General features: G+C 48.4%; 1 protein-coding gene across 3 annotated transcripts in view; it reads left to right on the top strand.

The window, feature by feature from the left end:
* VPS8 (VPS8 subunit of CORVET complex) overlaps nucleotides 1-21,489 on the top strand; it is a 1,496,959-nt gene that overhangs the window by 1,308,510 nt on the left and 166,960 nt on the right. For all 3 annotated transcript variants that reach the window (XM_069225817.1, XM_069225815.1, XM_069225816.1), the window contains exons 42-43: nucleotides 7,467-7,636; nucleotides 20,998-21,166. In XM_069225817.1, coding sequence (XP_069081918.1) covers nucleotides 7,467-7,636; nucleotides 20,998-21,166 — 339 coding nt within the window. The remainder of the gene's footprint in view (nucleotides 1-7,466; nucleotides 7,637-20,997; nucleotides 21,167-21,489) is intronic.

The raw sequence follows: 21,489 nt of genomic DNA, 5'->3' as shown, positions 1-21,489 counted from the left end.
CTTGGTCCTCGCAGTGGCCACACGCCCCCCCAGTATGCCTTTTGCCCCTTTTGTGGCTATTGAAGGGTTCTCCAACCACCTGCATTCCTCTGCCTGACCAAGAGCATGAGACCCACCGACCTCGTGGGTAATGTGGCCATCGATCTGGTCATTCCATTGCTGCAAACCACTCCCACCCCCGGTGTGCAGCAGCCTCTGAACATTCCTAATCTGACCCCTCCCTCACCCCACTTTGGGCTAATTGGCAGCAGGATTCACTATCGCCTGTTACGCTGGCAATCCATTACATCAGACAGGTGGGTTTTGCCTTTGACCTTGCCAGCGCCCCTCTGGTGTTCACCAAGGTGATGGTGGTGGCTGCAGAAAACACTGAAGGAAGAAGTCATCTTAATTTCACCGTTCATGGGTAGGTGTCTGGTCAGCAGGACCATTCCCGGACTCCAGCCTCAGTGGCATTTTCATATTCGATCTCTTTGTTAAGAGGCTGTGAGCCTCTGGATGTGACTGGCACAGGAGAGCATATCCCTGGTGGTTCAACATCTGCCAGGCTTTCTGAATGCCAGAGCCAACAAACTTAGCTGACAATGCCTAGCGGATCACGAATGGCGGCTCCATCCGGTGGTGGCTCAAGGCTTCTTTTAGCAATGGGGAGATCTTTAGTTAGATCTGTTAGTCTCCGCAGAGAACCCTCAATGTCAGAAGTTTTGTGCATTGGAGTTTCCAAGGTGGCAGTTTCTCGGAGTCTCTGTTTATCTCGAGTGGAATTCAGGCCTCCTGTACACCTTTCCATCCATACTACTTCTACCCAGAGTTCTCAAGAAGATTAGGAACAACCGGGCCCAAGTAATCCATGTGGCTCGGACTAGGCATCAAGAGGTTGTATCCGGGCTGCTGCGCATGCTCATCGACCTTCCGATCAGACTTCTCCTTCGGGAGGATCTTCTGTCACAGCAGCACAGGAGGGTGTTGCACTTGAACCTGCCCACTCTCTGCCTTTTTGCTTGGAGATTGAGCGGCAGCAGTTGACAGCTTTTGATCTTCTTCCCGAAGTCTGAAACGTGATCTTGGCAGCCAGGCCTTCCTCCACCAAAATGGTATACGCCTGTCATTGGAAGAAGTTTGTAGCATGGTGCTCAGACAAGAATGTTGACCCTATTTTTGCCCCTCTCTCTGAGGTCCTGTTGTTTATTCTTTCCCTTGACCAGCAGGGCTCTGCTCTGGGCACTCTTAAGGGATATTTGTCTGCTATTTCTGCTTTTTTTAAGTTGCCTGATCAACCTTCTTTGTTTAAGTCTCCTATTGTACATAGGCTCCTCAAAGGTCTTACACATCTTTTTCCTACATCCCCATTCATTATGCCCCAATGCGAGCTGAATTTGGTTTTGACCTTTCTGATGTGCACTCCTTTTGAGTCACTCCACAATTGTCCACTGTAAGGAAATGCCTCCTTGGCATGGTTACCCCCTGACTTTTTGCCTTTGCCGATGCTGATGCTAAGTTATGATTTGAAAGTGTGCTGGGACCCTGCTAACCAGGTCCCAGCACCAGTGTTCTTTCCCTAAACTGTACTTTTGTCTCCACAATTGGCACAACCCTGGCACCCAGGTAAGTCCCTTGTAACTGGTACCCCTGGTACCAAGGGCCCTGATGCCAGGTAAGGTCTCTAAGGGCTGTAGCATGTCTTAAGCCACCCTAGGGACCCCTCACTCAGCACATGCACACTGCCTCTCAGATTGTGTATGCTGGTGGGGAGAAAATGACTAAGTCGACATGGCACTCCCCTCAGAGTGCCATGCCAACCTCACACTGCCTGTGGCATAGATAAGTCACCCCTCTAGCAGGCCTTACAGCCCTAAGGCAGGGTGCACTATACCACAGGTGAGGGCATATGTGCATGAGCACTATGCCCCTACAATGTCTAAGCAAAACCTTAGACATTGTAAGTGCAGGGTAGCCATAAGAGTATATGGTCTGGGAGTTTGTCAAACACGAACTCCACAGTACCATAATGGCTCCACTGAAAACTGGGAAGTTTGGTATCAAACTTCTCAGCACAATAAACCCACACTGATGCCAGCATACGATTTATTCAAAAATGCACACAGAGGGCATCTTAGAGATGCCCCCTGTATGTTAGCCCAACTTCTAGTGCAAAGCTGACCGGTCTGTGCCAGCTTGCCACTTCCAGATGAGTTTCTGACCTCATTGGATGAGTGCCTTTGTGCACTCTCTGGTGAAAAAGAAAGCCTGTCCTGGGTGGGCGTGCTTCACACCTCCCCCTGCAGGAACTGTAATACCTGGCGGTGAGCCTCAAAGACTCAAACCTGGTGTTACAGTGCCCCAGGGCACTCCGGCTAATGGAGATGCCTGCCCCCCAGACGAGCCCTCACTTTTGGCGGCAAGTCCAAAGGGATAATAGGAAAAACAAGGAGGAGTCACCCCCTCAGCCAGGACCCACCCAAAAGGTGTCCAGAGCTGGAGTGACCCCCTCTTTGAGAAATCCTCTATCTTGCTTTGGAGGACAGGGCCCAATAAGGATAGGAATGTGCCCCCCTCCCCAAAGGGAGTGGGCACAAGGAGGGTGTAGCCACCCTCAGGGACAGTAGCCATTGGCTACTGCCCTATGACCCTTAACACTCCTCTAAATCTTGGATTTAAGGGCCTCTCTGAACGTAGCTCACCAGATTCCTGGCGACCTACAAGAAGAAGAAGGACTGCTAAGCTGAAACACCAGCACAGAAGAAAAGGAGATGAAAACTGCTTTGGCCCCAGCCCTACTGGCCTGTCTCCTACTACAGAGAACCTACCAACTAACAGCGACGCATCCATCGGGACCATCAGCCCCTGTCCTCTGCACTTAGAAGGACCAAGAACTTCCAAAGTTAGTGGCACTGTCTACAAAAGAAGAATAGAAGACTCTGCTTCTAAGGACTTCCATCATACTCCAAATGTGTGAGTCCTAACCATTCTGCACCCGACGCCCACGGCCCGTGTCCAGGTTGCCCAGTTATCCATAGAGGATCCCCAGGCGATTCCGACCGAGTGTCCACCATTGGCTGATCTTTCCACCCTTCCACAACGATGCATGCAGAGGGAATCCTGAGGAACCCCTGACCCCTACTGCCCGGGACGAAGATATCCGACGCCTGGAGAAGCACTGCACCCGCAGCCCCCAGACTCGAGAGAAACGGACCACCGGTGCAGCAACGACCAGCAGACGGCCCTCCTCCCTATCCAGTCAGTGGCTTGCCCGAGGGCCCCCCCTGTGCCTTGCCTTCAGCGCCTAAATGACCCCCGGGATCCCTCATAGAGTTTCATTGGAAACCCAACACCCTGTTTGCACCCTGTACCCGGCCACCCCTGTGCCACTTAGGGTGTGGGATAGGTGCCTGCTTTGGGCCCCACCAGTGCTCCTCTAAACCCCCCTGGTCGGCCCTCGGACAACGCGGGTACTTACCTGCAAGCAGACCGGAGTACCCCTTGTCTCCATAGGGGCCCACGTTATTTTGGCTCCTGTTTGACCTCTGCACCTAACTGGCCCCGTGTTGCTGGTGCTGAGTTTTTGAGGTTATCTTGAACCCCCAACGGTGGGCTACCTATGCCTCGGAGACAAAATCTGTAAGTTCGCTACTTACATCATAGACTTTACTTTATTTTCTTCCCCCTGGAACTGTTGAAAATTCACTGTATACTTTTAAAATAGCTTTTTGCTATTTTAAAGAAAACTGCATGTCCTGTCGATTTGATTTGAAGTCCTGAACTTACCTATGCAAAGTACCTTTTTATTTAATATACTTACCTGCAAACTGAATTTTGTGGTTCTAGAAATACATTAACAAAATATATTTTTCTATATAAAATCCTATTAGTCTGGAGTTAAGTCATTGAGAGTGTGTTACTTCTATTGTTTGTGTGTGTACAACAAATGCTTGACACTACCCTCTGATAAGCCTAACTGCTCGACCACACTACCACAAATAGAGCATTAGTGTTATCTATTTTTGCCTCTGTCAAGCCTCTGGGGAACCCCTGGACTCTGTGCACACTATGGCCCTCATTAAAACTTTGGCGGGCGGCAACTGCCGGCTCAAAGTTGTAACCGCCGCACGGCCGCCAATGCGGCCGCACTCCTGCGGTGGCCATTTCGACATCCCTGCTCGGTTTCCACCCGCCGGCCCAGCGGGGATGACGGCCGCAACATGGGAGCCGGCTCCAAATGGAGCCCGCAGTGTTGCAGCGGTGCGACTGGTGCAGTTGCACCCATCGCGCTTTTCACTGTCTGCTATGCAGACAGTGAAAAGCTTCATGGGGCTGTGCCAGGGGGCCCCTGCACTGCCCATGCCTAAGGCATGGGCAGTGCAGGGGCCCCATGACTCCCCTTTCCGCCAGCCTTTTCATGGCGGTTCCTACCGCCATGAAAAGGCTTGCGGGAGGGGGACTCGTAATCCCCTCGGCAGCGTTGCAAGCAGCGCTGCCCTGGAAGATTAAATCCGCCGGGACCAACGTAGCGGGAAACCGCCGGGACCAAAGTGGCGGGAAACCGGCGGTCCCGGCGGTGCGACCGCGGCGCTTCCTCCGTGGTCGGAATTCCCAACATTGCACCGCCAACCTGTTGGCGGTGCAATCGACAAAACAGCCCTGGCGGTCTTTGACCGCCAGGGTTGTAATGAGGGCCTATATCTCACTTTGATATAGTATATACAGAGCCAGCTTCTTACAGTGATGTCATGCTGATCATGAGTGGCGTCGTCACCCAGATGGGGTTCAGTCCACCTTCTTCCTTTAGAACATGCCTTTGGTGTATATCTTTGCCTCTCACAACGCACTCACCACTTCTTGTACTGCATTCTTTAGTTCCCCCTGCAAGGGTTTCTGAAGACTGATCCTACTTGGGATTTTTAACCTTGAACCACATTACGCTCCCTTTCTTCTTATTCCTTGCACTCTGAAAAAGGTTTTCTGAACTGAGTGCAGGTTATCTTCATTGCATCATTTGGCCAATCAGGGTGAAGGATGCAGAACTGCTATGCTTTCTCTGCATGCTTTCCTTCCACTTCTACTCTTGGTGGATTTCCTTTCACATTGGGATGGGCATGTCCTTCATTCAAACCTCCAGAGCCAACGCCTTCATTCCTGGAGTTGGAGCAAAGCAAACTCTGCTTGTTTGACTTACCTCCTATGGTGGTGGTTTTTCTCGGCTTTGCACTGTTCTCTCACAAATACTGTTAATGGCAGACACTGGAAATATTTTGTTTTTGGTACGCCGAAGAGAAGCTCAATCCTCCTGAGGTAAGGTTATCAAGCATGTTTTGTTTCTTCCTATCAATTACTTAGGAAGGACTAGTTCGGAGTACAGTATAGAGTTATTGCTCTGCACTGCCGGTTTTATTTCAATGCCATATCAGTCATGTTGTTCAGTTTGAAGGTTTTGACTCAGTTTTTGTCATAGTTCATTGGGCCCTTAATTTGGTTCCTACTTTTCGGATGAGCTTGCCCTAGGTAACTAGCTTTCTGTTGGTTACTTTTATCTGATAAGAGACTTCTAGTTGCAGATCTCTCAATCTTGTCCTTGCTTACTTAATGTGTACTCCCTTTGAGCCGATGCACAATTGCCCTTTTGGCTCCTCACTTTCAAGACTGTCTTTCTTGTTGCCATCACTTCTGCTCACAGAGTGAATGAGCTTCAAGCCCTTTTTTCCAAGCCTCCATTCTTGTCTGTACACCTTGACAAAGTGGTGTTGCGCACTAAGGCTTCCTTCCTTCCCAAGGTTGTTACACCTTTTCATGTAGGCCAGTCCATCACCTTGCCTACTTTTTACGCACTCCCACATCCTTCCCATGAGGAGGAGAGACTCTACTGTTTGAACCCAAAAAGAGCATTGGCTTTCTATCTTAATCGTACTAAAGATTTTCAGGTGGACGATCAACTCGTTGTCGGGTATGTGGGTCCAAAGAAAGGGAAGGCGGTGCAGAAACGTACCATCTCTCGATGAGTACTTCTTTGCATCAAGATGTGCTGCGCTTTGGCCAAGAACCAACCCCCTGAGGGTTTGCGCGCTCATTGCACCAGAGCGACTGCTGCTTCCACTGGGTTAGCACCCGGAGTTCCTGTCCTAGATATCTGCCAGGCAGCTGCGTGGGGGCATCCCTGCACACGTTTGCTAAACATTACTGCCTGGGTAGTCAGATCCGTTGGGATGGCTACTTTGGTCGTTCGCTCCTGCAGGACTTTCTAGTATGATCTCGGTTTCTATGGCATTGCTTGGGTATTTATTTTAAGGTAAGGAATCTGCAACCAGAAGACTCTATCAGATGTACAAGTTACTTACCTTCGGTAACAAAATATCTGGTAAAGACATATCCTAGTTGCAAATTCCTTACCGACCCACCCTTCCTCCCGGCTTGCGAACTGATTTCTAGGGGCAGGGATTCCCCCTTCAGGTCCTTAGCTCTGGTGCACCAATTTCAGTGTTCTTAGCGGCTCTGTGCTTTGGCGTGGGAAGTCATTAAAAGAAACTGATGTCACGGTGCTGAGGCAGCGTCTATATACTACTCCCGATATCACGGCGACTGCGTCGCCCGCGGAGTCGACCGACACCACCTACCAACGCACAAGGGTATTGCTCAAAGAAAAAAATCTCTGGATCCAGTCTGACGCCTGGGGGGGAAATTCTAAGGTAAGTAATCTGCAACTAGAATATGTTTCTACCAGATATTTCGTACAGTAACTTATACTTTACCTCATATTTATTCTGGTGGATATTCTATTACCTGCAGATTCCTCACTGACCCACCTGTCTTACTTTTCTGATAAGCAGTGTTGCAATGATGATAAATGGGCCCCAAGTCAGTTTTCTGCACTGCATGCCCCTCAGTTTCATCTGGCTCATCTCCACCTCTAAGGGTGGAGAAAAAAGGAGTATTACCTTGAGAATTCTAAGTGGCGCTACATATAGCTCTCTGATGTACACCCAGTGAAGGCACCAGAGTAGTGTTAGAGTGGTCACGCCACCTACTGGTGCAGGAGTGCTATTCCAAAGTTCCAAGATCCAGTATGACACCTGGAGGGGATTCAAAAGATGATTAATCTGGAAGCAGAAGTATTCATTAGAACGATGAATAACCAAGGTAGGTTACTTTATCTTGAACATAAGTGAGGCTGCTAACAATAGAAGCTTAATGGCTTGTTAGGATTGTTTAATGGGTTTATCTCAGCAGTTAGCCTGCTAACAATAGACGTTTAATTGCCCACCAGTTATCTTCACCAAGGTGTTCAATTACTGTTTTTTGAAACTGGAAGCTATAGGCGAAAGGTTTTTTGACCCTACGCAAAATTATTGAGACATTAAAATTTTACTTGGTTAGCTTGTATATTACATATCTTTGAACCGTTTATTGTTAATTATTGAAGAATGGCCCCTCTTGCACACAATATTAAGTGTTGTTTATTTTCTTTCTATGTTTAGACTCTCTTAGAGACAACTACAAACCTCTTAAATCAGGATTTGCACTGGTCCCTCTGTAATTTACGTGCTTCAGTTACTAGAGGTCTGAACCCAAAACATGACTACTGTAGTATTTGTCTGCAACAATACAAAAGAAGACAAGAGACGGCTGATGAAATCATTGTCTTTAGGTAAACCTGGTTTAGAGTATTCTTTTTTTTACACTTATTACATTTCGTAGTGGTGTAATTGTGCATTTATATGATCAGACGATATTAAAGGAGTTCGGGAATGCTTTTAATGACTTATAACAATGTTGTCATTTTTTATTTCCTTATTTAATGGTTTTATATAGTGCTTAGACACCTAAAGGTATGTATAGACTACATACTAACCACAATACAAGGTCTTAAAAGAAACTAGAAACAGGAGGGGAATAGCAGGGCGGTGAGATGACTGATGGGATGGAGAGCTTAGAATGCGGCAAATTAGAAAGTCAGGAAGGAGCAAAGGAGAAGGAGTGGGTAATGCAGAGGATGGGGTAAAGTAAAGATTCAAGAGTTGGTGACATGAGAAGGAAGGATGAAAGTATTGGATGAAGATAAAGAAAGCGACAAATAGAGAGAAAAAAGAGAAGATGTAGAATATGGAGTAATAACTGGAGACTAGCGAAGGGTGCAAGAAAGTGGAAATGAGCAGAAGAGGGGGGTAAGGGATTGGACAGCATGGATGGAGAAGATGAGAAGGGCAAAGAAGTATGGGGAGTAGATGGAAGGGGAGGGAGGGGAAAGAGGGAAGGAGGTTGGGAGAATGGGTGAAAGAACAGAGGCAGAAGAGGAGGGAATAAAGGGAATAAGAGGGACAGGGCAAGGTAAGACTGGGAGAAACCAGATGCAGGAGTGGGGTGGAAAAAATGAAAGAAGTGGATTCAGGAGAGAGAAGGGTGAGGAGAGGGAAAGTGTGGAATGTGAAAGGTTTGGGACATAGGGAAGGAGGAGTGGAAGAGGTTTGAAGGAGGGGTGGAATGGGAAGAGGGGAAGAGAGATAAGGAAGGAGATCAGATTGAGGCAGGGTAAGGGGTGGAATTAGTGGGAAATGTGAAAAGATGGGGGGAGGAAGGAGAGGTATACGGCCAGCAATAAGGGGGCAAGAGAAAAGGGTACAGTCCAAAGAATGGTAGAGTGGGTTGCAGTTATGCTTAGTGTTTGCACCGTCTTTGTTCTTGCCCACCACAGAACTACTTGGACATTGTAAGTTTACTGTAGTGATGGTCATTGCACAGATTATCACTTTCTTTCAAAATACTCTTTGCACCTATAAATGACAGGATTATATGTAAAATGTAAAAGCTCCATTGTAGGAAAGTGCCTCTTTTGACATGGTCCCTCCAACCACACATTTTGCCTGGTTTCTTGTGTAATTTCGACTGAAAGTGCACAGGGTTACTGCTAACCAGGACCCCATTGTCAGATCTCTTTCCCCCAAAACTGCACAGTGGTTTTTCCCAATTGGCAAAACCTCTAGCACCCACTGTAAGTCCCTAGTAAAGGGTACCCCTGGTATCTAGGGCCTGGGGTACTAAGAAGGGTCCCTTAGGGCTGCAGCACAAAGTGTGCCACCCTAAGGGGCTCCTCACCAAGCATGTGACCGGCTGCCACTGCAGGCTGCGAGTCTTGGTGCTGACAAATGTGAAAATACAACATGGCACACAGCCCGTGCGCCATGTCCCCTAAGCACTGCATATGCAGGTCACCCCTCTAGCAGGCCTTAAAGCCCTAAGGCAGGGTGCATTATATTACATGTGTGGGCATATCTGCATGAGTAGATATGCCCCTGCTATGTCTTTGTCGATTCTCAGACATAGTAAGTGTCCAGGGAAGCCATTTTAAACGCATGTGCTGGACACAACACGAGTTCCCCAGCAACATAATGGCTTCTCCGAATGCAGGGATATCTGCTAGAGACTTCTAGTTGCAGATTCCTTACCTTAGATTTTTCCCCCATGCGTCAGACTGGATCAGGAGATTTTACTTCAAGCAATACCCTTGCGCGTCGGTATGTGGAGTCGGTCGACTCCGCAGGCGTCGTAGGTGTAGTGGGTGCCGTGATGACGTCGGGAGTAGTACATAGACGCCGTCCTCGCGCAGTGAAGTTAGTTCTTTTCTTTCCGCGCCACGCGCTGATACTGAGAGAGCTACCCTGGCTATTTTTTGACCGAATTCGACCGTTTTGTCAAAGTTTTTGTGTACGACTTTGGTGCGTCTAGATGTCCCCGAAGATCGGGTTCAAGCCTTGTGAGGACTGCCGTCAGACAATGTCTGTGACGGATCCTCATCGCGTTTGTCTGTGGTGCCTCGAGCGCGACCACAACCCTAAGTCGTGCTCTGAGTGTCGGGCCATGCACCTGAAAGCTTTGAGGGTGCGGTCCCTAAAGCTAATGGCGGCCCAGCACTCGACTCCGTGTAGGTCTCGCTCGAGCGGAAGGTCTTGAGATCGGTCGGGAGTCATCACCACTCGTCTTCTTCAAAATCCTTGGGTCAAGGTAAGAAGAAGACGAAGTCGAAGAAGTCCCATCACTCTCCGACTTCACCCCGTCGCTCAGCCGACGCGACATGGGACGAGCGTCCACGCACTAGGCCTCTGTCCTCGGAGCCTGCATCTGGGTCGACTCCGCGCTTCCCCTAGTTTCCCGGAGCCGGAGCAACCCCCACCCAACTGAAGGAGTTTTACGAAGCCATGCGCCTCATCTTTGGGCGGGCCGACCCCGATACGCGCCTTCAGGCCCAAGGGGTTCGGCTGAGGGGCCTTCGGATTCCGCACCGGCATCTTCAGCCCCAGCCACCGAGGTCACCTCCGGATCTGTGCGCAGATCCGCATCAACGACGGTCACACCTTCGAAACCTTCCCCGGCGCCGGGTCGATTATTGACGCTCCCGACGTCAGTAGTGGCCACTATCGACGTCGACCCATTTCTTATCCCCGATGACTCTAGGCTTCAATGGCGAAGGGGGTACCCCGGTTCCAGTCTGCCAGCAGGTAGGTACCCGCGTCTTCGGAGGGCAGACCAGGGGGGTTTTGTAGGGCACCGGGGGGGACACAAGTCAGCACAAAAAGTACACCCTCAGCGGCACAGGGGTGGCCAGGTGCAGAGTGCAAACAGGCGTCGTGTTTGCAATGGAGTTCAATGGGAGACCCAGGGGTCTCTTCAGCGAAGCAGGCAGGCAAGGGGGGGGTCCTCAGGGTAGCCACCTCCTGGGCAAGGGAGAGGGCCACCTGGGGGTCGCTTCTGCAGTGGAGGTCGGATCCTTCAGGTCCTGGGGGCTGCGGGTGCAGTGTCTTTACCAGGCGTCGGGTTCTTAGAAGCAGGCAGCAGCAGTCAGGGGGAGCCTCTGGATTCCCTCTGCAGGCGTCGCTGGGGGGGCTCAGGGGGGGGTCAACTCTGGCTACTCACAGGGTCGCAGTCGCCGGGGAGTCCTCCCTGTAGTGTTGTTTCTCCGCAGGTCAAACCGGGGGCGTCGGGTGCAGAGTGCAAAGTCTCACGCTTCCTGCGGGAAACGTGTTGTCTTTAAAAGTTGCTTCTTTGTTGCAAAGATGTTTCTTCTTTGGAGCAGAGCCGCTGTCCTCTGGAGTTCTTGGTCCTTTTAGATGCAGGGTAGTCCTCTGAGGCTTCAGAGGTCGCTGGACCCTGTGGAACGCGTCGCTGTTGCAGTTTTTCTTGAAGTTGGGAGACAGGCCGGTAGAGCTGGGGCCAAAGCAGTTGGTGTCTCCGTCTTATCTGCAGGGCTTTCAGGTCAGCAGTCCTTCTTCATCTTAGGTTGCAGGAATCTATCTTGCTAGGTTCTGGGAGCCCCTAAATACTCAATTTAGGAGTGTGTTTAGGTCTGGGGGTTAGTAGCCAATGGCTACTAGCCCTGAGGGTGGCTACACCCTTTTTGTGCCTCCTCCCTGAGGGGAGGGGGGCACATCCCTAATCCTATTGGGGGAATCCTCCATCTGCAAGATGGAGGATTTCTAAAAGTCAGAGTCACCTCAGCTCAGGACACCTTAGGGGCTGTCCTGACTGGCCAGTGACTCCTCCTTGTTTTCCTCATTATCTCCTCCGGCCTTGCCGCCAAAAGTGGGGCCGTGGCCGGAGGGGGCGGGCATCTCCACTAGCTGGAGTGCCCTGGGGCGCTGTAACAAAGGGGGTGAGCCTTTGAAGCTCACCGCCAGGTGTTACAGTTCCTGCAGGGGGAGGTGAGAAGCACCTCCACCCAGTACAGGCTTTGTTACTAGCCACAGAGTGACAAAGGCACTCTCCCCATGTGGCCAGCAACATGTCTGGTATGTGGCAGGCTGGTAAAACTAGTCAGCCCACACTGGAAGTAAGGTATGGTTTCAAGGGGCATCTCTAAGATGCCCTCTGGGGTGTATTTCACAATAAAATGTACACTGGCATCAGTGTGCATTTATTGTGCTGAGAAGTTTGATACCAAACTTCCCAGTTTTCAGTGTAGCCATTATGGTGCTGTGGAGTTCGTGTATGACAGACTCCCAGACCATATATTCTTATGGCTACCCTGCACTTACAATGTCTAAGGTTTTGCTTAGACACTGTAGGGGCATAGTGCTCATGCACCTATGCCCTCACCTATGGTATAGTGCACCCTGCCTTAGGGCTGTAAGGCCTGCTAGAGGGGTGACTTATCTATGCCATAGGCAGTGTGAGGTTGGCATGGCACCCTGAGGGGAGTGCCATGTCGACTTAGTCATTTTCTCCCCACCAGCACACACAAGCTGGCAAGCAGTGTGTCTGTGCTGAGTGAGGGGTCACTAGGGTGGCATAAGACATGGTGCAGCCCTTAGAGACCTTCCCTGGCATCAGGGCCCTTGGTACCAGGGGTACCAGTTACAAGGGACTTACCTGGATGCCAGGGTGTGCCAATTGTGGAAACAAAAGTACAGGTTAGGGAAAGAACACTGGTGCTGGGGCCTGGTTAGCAGGCCTCAGCACACTTTCAAATCATAACTTGGCAAAGGCAAAAAAGTCAGGGGGTAACCATGCCAGGGAGGCATTTCCTTACACCCCCGCCCCCTCCCAACGAAAGAGGATGAGACTAACCTTTCCCAAGAGAGTCTTCATTTTCTAAGTGGAAGAACCTGGAAAGGCCATCTGCATTGGCATGGGCAGTCCCAGGTCTGTGTTCCACTATAAAGTCCATTCCCTGTAGGGCGATGGACCACCTCAACAGTTTTGGATTTTCACCTTTCATTTGCATTAGCCATCTGAGAGGTCTGTGATCAGTTTGAACTTCAAAGTGAGTACCAAAGAGGTATGGTCTCCGCTTCTTCAGAGACCAAACCACAGCAAAGGCCTCCCTCTCAATGGCACTCCAACGCTGCTCCCTGGCGAGTAACCTCCTGCTAATGAAAGCAACAGGCTGATCAAGGCCATCATCATTTGTTTGGGACAAAACTGCCCCTATCCCATGTTCAGAGGCATCAGTCTGCACAATGAACTGCTTGGAGTAATCTGGAGCTTTTAGAACTGGTGCTGTGCACATAGCTTGTTTCAGGGTGTCAAAGGCCTTTTGGCATTCTTCAGTCCAGTTTACCTTCTTGGGCATTTTCTTGGAGGTATGTTCTGTGAGGGGTGTTACTATTGATCCATATCCCTTCACAAACCTCCTGTAGTACCCAGTCAAGCCAAGGAATGCCCTGACTTGAGTCTGGGTTTTTGGAGCTGCCCAGTCCAGAATAGTCTGGATCTTGGGCTGGAGTGGCTAACTTGGCCTCCACCTACAAGGTGTCCCAAGTAAACCACAGTTCCCTGCCCTATCTGACATTTGGATGCCTTGATAGAGAGGCCTGCTGCTTGCAGGGCCTTCAAAACCTTCTTCAGGTGGACCAGGTGATCCTGCCAGCTGGAGCTAAAGACAGCAATATTGTCAAGATAAGCTGCACTAAAGGACTCCAAGCCAGCAAGGACTAGATTCACCAACCTTTGGAAGGTGGCAGGGGCATTCTTTAAACCAAAGGGCATAACAGTGAACTGATAGTGCCCATCAGGTGTGGAGAATGCTGTCTTTTCTTTTGCTCCTGGTGCCATTTTGATTTGCCAGTACCCTGCTGTCAAGTCAAAGGTACTTAAGTATCTGGCCGCACCTAGTTTGTCAATTAATTCATCTGCCCTTGGAATGGGATGGGCATCTGTCTTCGTGACAGGATTAAGTCCTCTATAGTCCACACAAAACCTCATCTCTCTCTTTCCATCTTTGGTGTGAGGTTTGGGGACTAAGACCACTGGGATAGCCCAGGGGCTGTCAGAGTGCTCAATGACTCCCAATTCCAGCATCTTGTGGACTTCCACTTTGATGCTTTCCTTAACTTGGTCAGACTGTCTGAAAATGTTGTTTTTGACAGGCATGCTGTCTCCTGTGTCCACATCATGGGTACACAGGTGTGTCTGACCAGGGGTTAGGGAAAATAGCTCAGCAAACTGTTGCAGGACCTTCCTACAGTCAGATTGCTGTTGGCCAGAGAGGGTGTCTGAATACATCATTCCATCAACTGAGACATCTTTATGGTCAGTGGAGAGGAGATCAGGGGAAGGTTCACTCTCAGCTTCCTGGTCCTCATCTGTAAACATTAACATGTTTACATCTGCCCTGTCATGAAAGAGTTTGCGGCGGTTCACATGGATCACCCTTTTGGGGGTCCTGCTAGTACCTAGGTATACCAGGTAGGTGACCTGACTCTTTCTTTCTAGCACTGGGTAAGGGGCACTCCATCTGTCATGGAGTGCCCTGGGAGCCACAGGCTCCAGACCTTCTACCCTGGCTAAAACTCAACCATAGCAGCCTTTTGGTCATACCACATCTTCTGGAGTTGTTGGCTGGCCTCAACGTTTTTACTTGCCTTCTCCATGTACTCTGCCATCCTGGAACGTAGGCCTAGTACATAGTCCATTATATCTTGCTTAGGCTCATGGAGAGGTCTCTCCCAGCCTTCTGTAACAAGAGCTAGTGGTCCCCTTACAGGATGGCGAACTCCCTTCTGAGGCACCTCTCAGTAGGCGAAAAGTAGACATGGCAAGAGGACTTCCCATCTCCTTTTGAGCTTTTCAGGGAGCCCCATGATCATGCCTTTCAATGTCTTGTTGAATCTTTCCACAAGACCATTGGTTTGTGGATGGTATGGTGTGGTGAATTTGTAAGTCACCCCACACTCATTCCACATGTGTTTCAGGTATGCTGACATGAAGTTGGTACCTCTGTCAGAAACCACCCCCTTAGGAAATCCCACTCTGGTAAAGATACCAATGAGTGCTTTGGCTACTGCAGGGGCAGTAGTGGACCTAAGGGGAATTGCTTGAGGGTACCTAGTAGCATAATCCACTACTACTAGGATATACTGATTCCCTGAGACTGTGGGAGGTTCAAGTGGACCCACTATGTCCACTCCCACTCTTTCAGAGGGGACCCCCACCACTGGAAGTGGAATGAGGGGGGCCTTTGGGTGGCCACGTGTCTTACCACTGGCTTGACAGGTGGCACAGGAGGCACAAAACTCCTTTACTTTCTGGGACATGTTGGGCCAATAGAAATGGTTGACTAACCTCTCCCAAGTCTTGGTTTGTCCGAAATGCCCAGCAAGTGGAATATCATGGGCTAAGGTCAGAATGAACTCTCTAAACTCCTGAGGCACTACCACTCTCCTAGTGGCACCAGGTTTGGGATCTCTTGTCTCAGTGTAAAGGAGTCCATCTTCCCAATAGACCCTATGTGTTCCACTGATTTTTCCTTCGGTCTCTTCAGCAGCTTGCTGTCTAAGGCCTTCAAGAGAGGGACAGGTATCTTGCCCCTTACACAGCTGTTTCCTTGTGGGTCCCCCTGGGCCTAAGAGTTCAACCTGATAAGGTTCCAACTCCATGGGCTCAGTTCCCTCAGAAGGCAGAACTTCTTCATGGGAAGAGAGGTTCTTTTTCTTTTTCTGTGTTGAAGCTGGTTCCCCAGTCTTCTTTCCTTTTCTCTTGGAAGGTTGGGCCATTATTCCAGGCTCCAACACCTCTTTTTCACTCTGTGCCTTGCACTGTGCCGTTGTCTTGACACACACCAGTTCAGGGATACCCAGCATGGCCGCATGGGTTTTGAGTTCTACCTCAGCCCATGCTGAGGACTCCAGGTCATTTCCAAGCAAACAGTCTACTGGGATAGCAGAGGAGACTAACACCTGTTTCAGGCCAGTGACCCCTCCCCCCATTCTAAAGTTACCATAGCCATGGGATGTACTTTAGTCTGATTGTCAGCGTTGGTGACTGGATAAGTTTGTCCAGTCAGGTATTGTCCTGGGGAAACCAGTTTGTCTGTCACCATTGTGACACTGGCCCCTGTATCCCTCAGGGCTTCTACACTAGTCCCATTAATAAAGAGTTGCTGCCTGTATTTTTGCATATTAGGGGGCCAGGCAGCCAGTGTGGCTAAGTCCACCCCACCCTCAGAAACTAATGTAGCTTCACTGTGGACCCTGATTTGCTCTGGGCACACTGTTGATCCCACCTGGAGACTGGCTATTCCAGTGCTAACTGGAGTAGTAGTAGAAGTGGAACCTTTCTTGGGACAGGCCTTGTCTCCAGTTTGGTGTCCCTGCTGATTACAGCTACGACACCAGGCCTTTTTGGGATCAAAGTTTTTACCCTTGCACCCAAAATTGGATTGTTAAGAGGCTTTGGACCCTCCCTCCTGAGCAGGTATTTGGGGCCCTGTAGAAGACTCTTTACTTTCCCCTTGGATGTCTCAACACTCTTCCCCTGGGGAGGCTTCGTGACCCCTTTCTTTTGGTCACCCCCTGTGGAAGTCTTGGTCACCCTAGCCTTGACCCAGTGGTCTGCCTTCTTTACCAATTCTTGGGGAGAAATTGGACCTAGGTCTACCAGATGCTGATGCAGTTTATCATTGAAACAATTACTTTAAAGGTGTTCTTTCATAAACAGATTGTGCAGTCCATCATAATCATTTACACCACTGCCATTAATCCAACCATCCAGTGTTTTGACTGAGAAGTCAACAAAATCAACCCAGATCTGGCTCGAGGATTTTTGAGCCCCCCTGAACCTAATCCTGTACTCCTCAGTTGAGAATCCAAAGCCCACAATCAGGGTAGCCCTCATGAGGTTATAGGATTCTGCATCTTTTCCAGAGAGTGTGAGGAGTCTATCCCTACACTTTCCAGTGAAAATTTCACAAGGGAGAGCACCCCAGTGAGATTTGTTTGCTTTTCCGGTTGCACAAGCCCTCTCAAAAGCTGTGAACCATTTGGTGATGTCATCACCATCTTCATATTTTGTTACAATCCCTTTGGGGATTTTTAGCATGTCAGGAGTATCTCTGACCCTATTTAAGTTGCTGCCACCATTGATGGGAGCTAAGACCATCTCTTGTCTTTCCCTTTCTATGGCTAGGAGCTGTCTCTCCAAAGCTAGTCTTTTGGCCATCCTGGCTAACAGAAGGTCATCTTCCTTGAGGCTGCCCTCAATGCTTCCAGAGCTGTTGGACTCCCCTGTGGGAGAAGCAACATCTCTGACTATCACTTGTGGAGTCAGGGTTTGAGGAACCCTGGTCTCCCTAATTAGGACTGGAGGTGGGAAATTCTCCTCCACATCACTAGCTTCCCCCTCTGTAAGGGTGTCTTCAGAGGGGTTGTCTCTAGCAAACTCTGCCAAGAGCTCCTGGAGCTGTACTTTGGTAGGGGTTGATCCAGTTTTTATCTTTTTGATTTTGCAGAGTCCTTAACTCTGAGATCCTAAGATGCAGGTAAGGGGTGAGGTTGAGCTCCACCACCATCTCTTCTGCAGCAGACATTATTTCTCTAAAAGTTGGGCTACTTTTATAAGAATCTAAAACTATCTCTAGAACTTAATCCAAACTTTTACAAAACTTTTAAACTCTAAAAGAAATGCTAACAGGGACTAACACAAGGCCCTAGCAGGACTTTTACAAATTTAGAAAAATAGCTCAAATTTCAAAAATCAGTTTCTAATGACAATTTTTGGAATTTTAGTTGTGTGATCAGGTATTGGCTGAGTAGTCCAGCAAATGCAAAGTCTTGTACCCCACCGCTGATCCACCAATGTAGGAAGTTGGCTCTGTATATACTATTTCAAAGTAAGAAATAGTGTGCACAGAGTCCAAGGGTTCCCCTTAGAGGTAAGATAGTGGCAAAAAGAGATAATTCGAATGCTCTATTTTGTGGTAGTGTGGTCGAGCAGTAGGCTTATCAGAGGGTAGTGTTAAGCATTTGTTGTACACACACAGGCAATAAATGAGGAACACACACCCTCAAAGACAATTCCAGGCCAATAGGTTTTTATATAGAAAAATAAATGTTCTTAGTTTATTTTAAGAACCACAGGTTCACGATTTACAAACAATACTTTAAATGAAAGGTATTTGACTCAGGTATCTTAGGAACTTTGAATTATCACAATAGCATGTACAGTTTTGGCATAAATGGCAATAAGCTATTTTAAAAGTGGACACAGTGCAAAAATCAACAGTTCCTGGGGGAGGTAAGTAAATGTTAAGTTCACAGGTAAGTAAGACACTTACAGGGTTCAAAGTTGGGTCCAAGGTAGCCCACCGTTGGGGGTTCAAGGCAACCTGAAAGTGACCACACCAGCAGCTCAGGGCCGGTCAGGTGCAGAGGTCAAAGTGGTGCCCAAAACACATAGGCTTCAATGGAAATAGGGGTGCCCCGGTTCCAGTCTGCCAGCAGGTAAGTACCCGCGACTTCGGAGGGCAGACCAGGGGGGTTTTGTAGGGCACCGGGGGAGACACAAGCAGGCACAGAAAGTACATCCTCAGCGGCACAGGGGAGGCCGGGTGCAGAGTGCAAACAGGCATCGGGTTTTCAATAGGAATCAATGGGGAGACCCGGGGGTCTCTTCAACGATTCAGGCAGGCACGGGGGCTCCTCGGGGTAGCCACCACCTGGGCTAGGCAGAGGGTCGCCTGGGGGTAGCTCCTGCACTGGAGTTCGGTTCCTTCAGGTCCTGGGGGCTGCGGGTGCAGTGTGGTGTCCAGGCGTCGGGTTCCTTGAAGCAGGCAGTCGCGGTCAGGGGGGCCTCTGGATTTCCTCTGCAGACATCGCTGTGGGAGCTCTGGGGGGTCAAGTCTGGCTACTCACGGGCTCGCAGTCGCCGGGGAGTCCTCCCTGTAGAGTTAGTTTTCCGCAGGTCGAGCCGGGGGCGTCGGGTGCAGAGTGGAAAGTCTCACGCTTCTGACGGGAAATGTGTGGTCTTTAAAAGTTGCTTCTTTGTTTCCAAAAGTTGCAGTTTCTTGAACAGGGCCGCTGTTCTCGAGAGCTTCTTGGTCCTTTAGATGCTTCTTGGTCCTTTAGATGCTTCTTGGTCCTTTAGACACTTCTGATCTCCCTGGTCTGTTAGGCTAAGTATGGCTAGCTTTAATACCCTGAAACTAGACAAGGAAAGTGGTGATTTGGGATTACCCAGTGTACAGCTGTACTGTATGGCTGGTCTCTTGCAGTATGCTGCGTTGTGGTGTGCTGATGGCACAAACTGAGAGAATGATCTCCTGAGCAGACTGGTAGAGGATAATGCTTTCCCTAGTTGACTTATGAGTGGTTCGCATGTTTCAAGAGCGCCCACTGTTCTAGTACGACAGGTTGTGGGGTCCCAGGAAGAGGGAGTCAGATACATCATGCAGTGTCGACCCAACGCCAAGGTTTTGAATATATGGTGGCTTAGATCCTTTAAACAAATAGTTATTGATGTCCACGCGGTCGTGGGTTGAGGAGGAATACCATACCCTGGGAAACCTAGATATTGATGGTAAATTCTTTACTTTTGAAGACGCTCAACAGATCTTTCATTCAGGTCCCGGACATTTCTTTCTATATGCAAAAATGTCCAGAGTGGTGCTCAAGGTACCTTTCTTACGCGCCTGAAACTACATATCATCTTTCCAGCTAATTCTGAGCTATGCCTGGGGTGTGGTAGAGGCTGGCATTCTCGGTGCTCATTATGTGGACCCCCGACAGATTGGTTCCCTATTGTACCACAGTGCTGCAGGGGCTTAAAGGGGTGACGGCACTGTCATTAGAAATGAACATTAAACACTGCTTACTGGGATAAATAAACACACCAAAACAGGGCACAAAAAATGTGGTATATATTTGCAGCATTAGGACTACTTCTCTCTAAGAGATGGCTAGCCATTCACTGCCTCGCCTCATCTACACCCCAGCTTTCATCCTGGAGAGCAGACCTGTTTAAATGGGCTGTGGTGGATACTACAGAGGCTCTGTCAGGTGAGATTGGATGAGAATGTGGATGGTACCTTGGGACCGTTGGAGGATATGATTGAGGGATTCATGGACACCCAGGACAACCACCAAATGATGTTGGAGGGCCTTTCTGGTGTCCCATTGGTTGAGGGGAATGTGGACAGCTAGCGGGGTGAAGAATAGGATTTCCACAAATGTGAAGTCTTAATAGAACTGCAAAGGGAAATGGCCTTGAATCCCTGGACAGGATTATGCAGGGATATCTGGTGTGCACCGTACTGAATATATAGATTGCTTCTTGAAACTTGAGGCTTTCATCTTTCACTGTCTTTACATCCTGCCTCATGTGATGTAAGTTTCAGTACCAGGTTTCTAAAGATGTGTACTAAATACACTATAAGACAAATACCGACATTGTCCTGAGCTGCATATCACGTCTTTGGTTAATTATTGTTCAATAACTTCAAAATAATAACTAAAGTTTTTCAGAGATATAACGTAAACTTAACTCTGTTGTGATGAGAGTTTTCGTGTCCTAGCTTCTCTCACTTTAGCAAAACTCACAATCCTCATCTAATCAGCAGCAATGATGTTGCTTATGAAGAGAACTGATGTGCACGTGCAATCTTGTGTGATCTTGCACACGTGCAAGAGCGTGTAACTCTTTTATAAGTTGTACACACTTGTTTTTGACAGCTCAAGAAGCAAATTCTGGTCTCATACAAAGTGGTGCCAGTTTCTCATAAGTATACTAAAGGAGAAAACATTATATTAGGCATGCAGGACATTGTTTTTTACATTTGCATCGTACTCTTGCTTATATCAGATTAAAACTCAGTTAAAACATTTGCCACGTTATCATAAAAACATGTATTGAAGTTTCCTCTGTGATTTTACAGGTCTCGTCATTAAAATAATAGATGCAAAGTTGTTAGTGGTTCCTGGAGTGGGTATGAAACCTGCAAGTGCCTTTGTGAAGTAGAAGTAATGTATTGTATGTTGTTTTACTGTTTTATTAAGAGTATCTGTAAAACTTTAGTAATGCTAATTTGAAGACGTTTCAATGTGGAACTGAGTAGGTAGGCCTAAGATCAGATATCGCTTGAGCCTACCAGTTAATGGCACCAGTCAGTGTTTGAGATAACTAGTGCCTAAGATGTTTGATCGTGGTTTATAAAATGCTCTACCAGTAATGTAGCATTTGCCAGATGCAACTATGACAAAACAAAATGCTAACCAAACAATAAATGAGATTTATTTTTAACTCCAGCTGTGGCCACCTTTACCATTCGCTCTGCTTACTGAATAAAGAGTGTGGAATCGAATCAAATGGGCAGACAACATGGACTTGCTATAAATGTAAATCTAGGAACAGTGGAGCCCAACAAATTGAAGCTACATCTGCATTAAAGAAAGGAAGAACATCGTCACTTGCTCAGGTTAGGATCCATACAAAGAGAAATTGGACTTAGTGTTAAATTGTCCATGATGTTAAATATATGGATGAGTGTATGCTTTGTGAAAGTAGATATCTGGTGTGTGTTGGATACCTCTGCGTTACCCGTTGTGCATGTCTGTGAAAAAAGCTCCATAAAAACTTTTCATTAGTGCAGCTATATTATTAATCAAAAATGTGCGTTACTAAAAAACAATTTATTGTTAAACAAGTGTCTTAATGTTTTCACTGTCTTCTTTTCTAGGAATTCTTTGTTGGCTTCTCTGCAATAGTGAGGAAGTGTTTCGATGTTTGAGATTTGCATTC

Source organism: Pleurodeles waltl, chromosome 3_1, assembly GCF_031143425.1.
Source record: "Pleurodeles waltl isolate 20211129_DDA chromosome 3_1, aPleWal1.hap1.20221129, whole genome shotgun sequence".
In the NCBI taxonomy this organism is placed as follows: domain Eukaryota; kingdom Metazoa; phylum Chordata; class Amphibia; order Caudata; family Salamandridae; genus Pleurodeles; species Pleurodeles waltl.
This window is presented reverse-complemented; position numbering and strand designations above follow the sequence as displayed.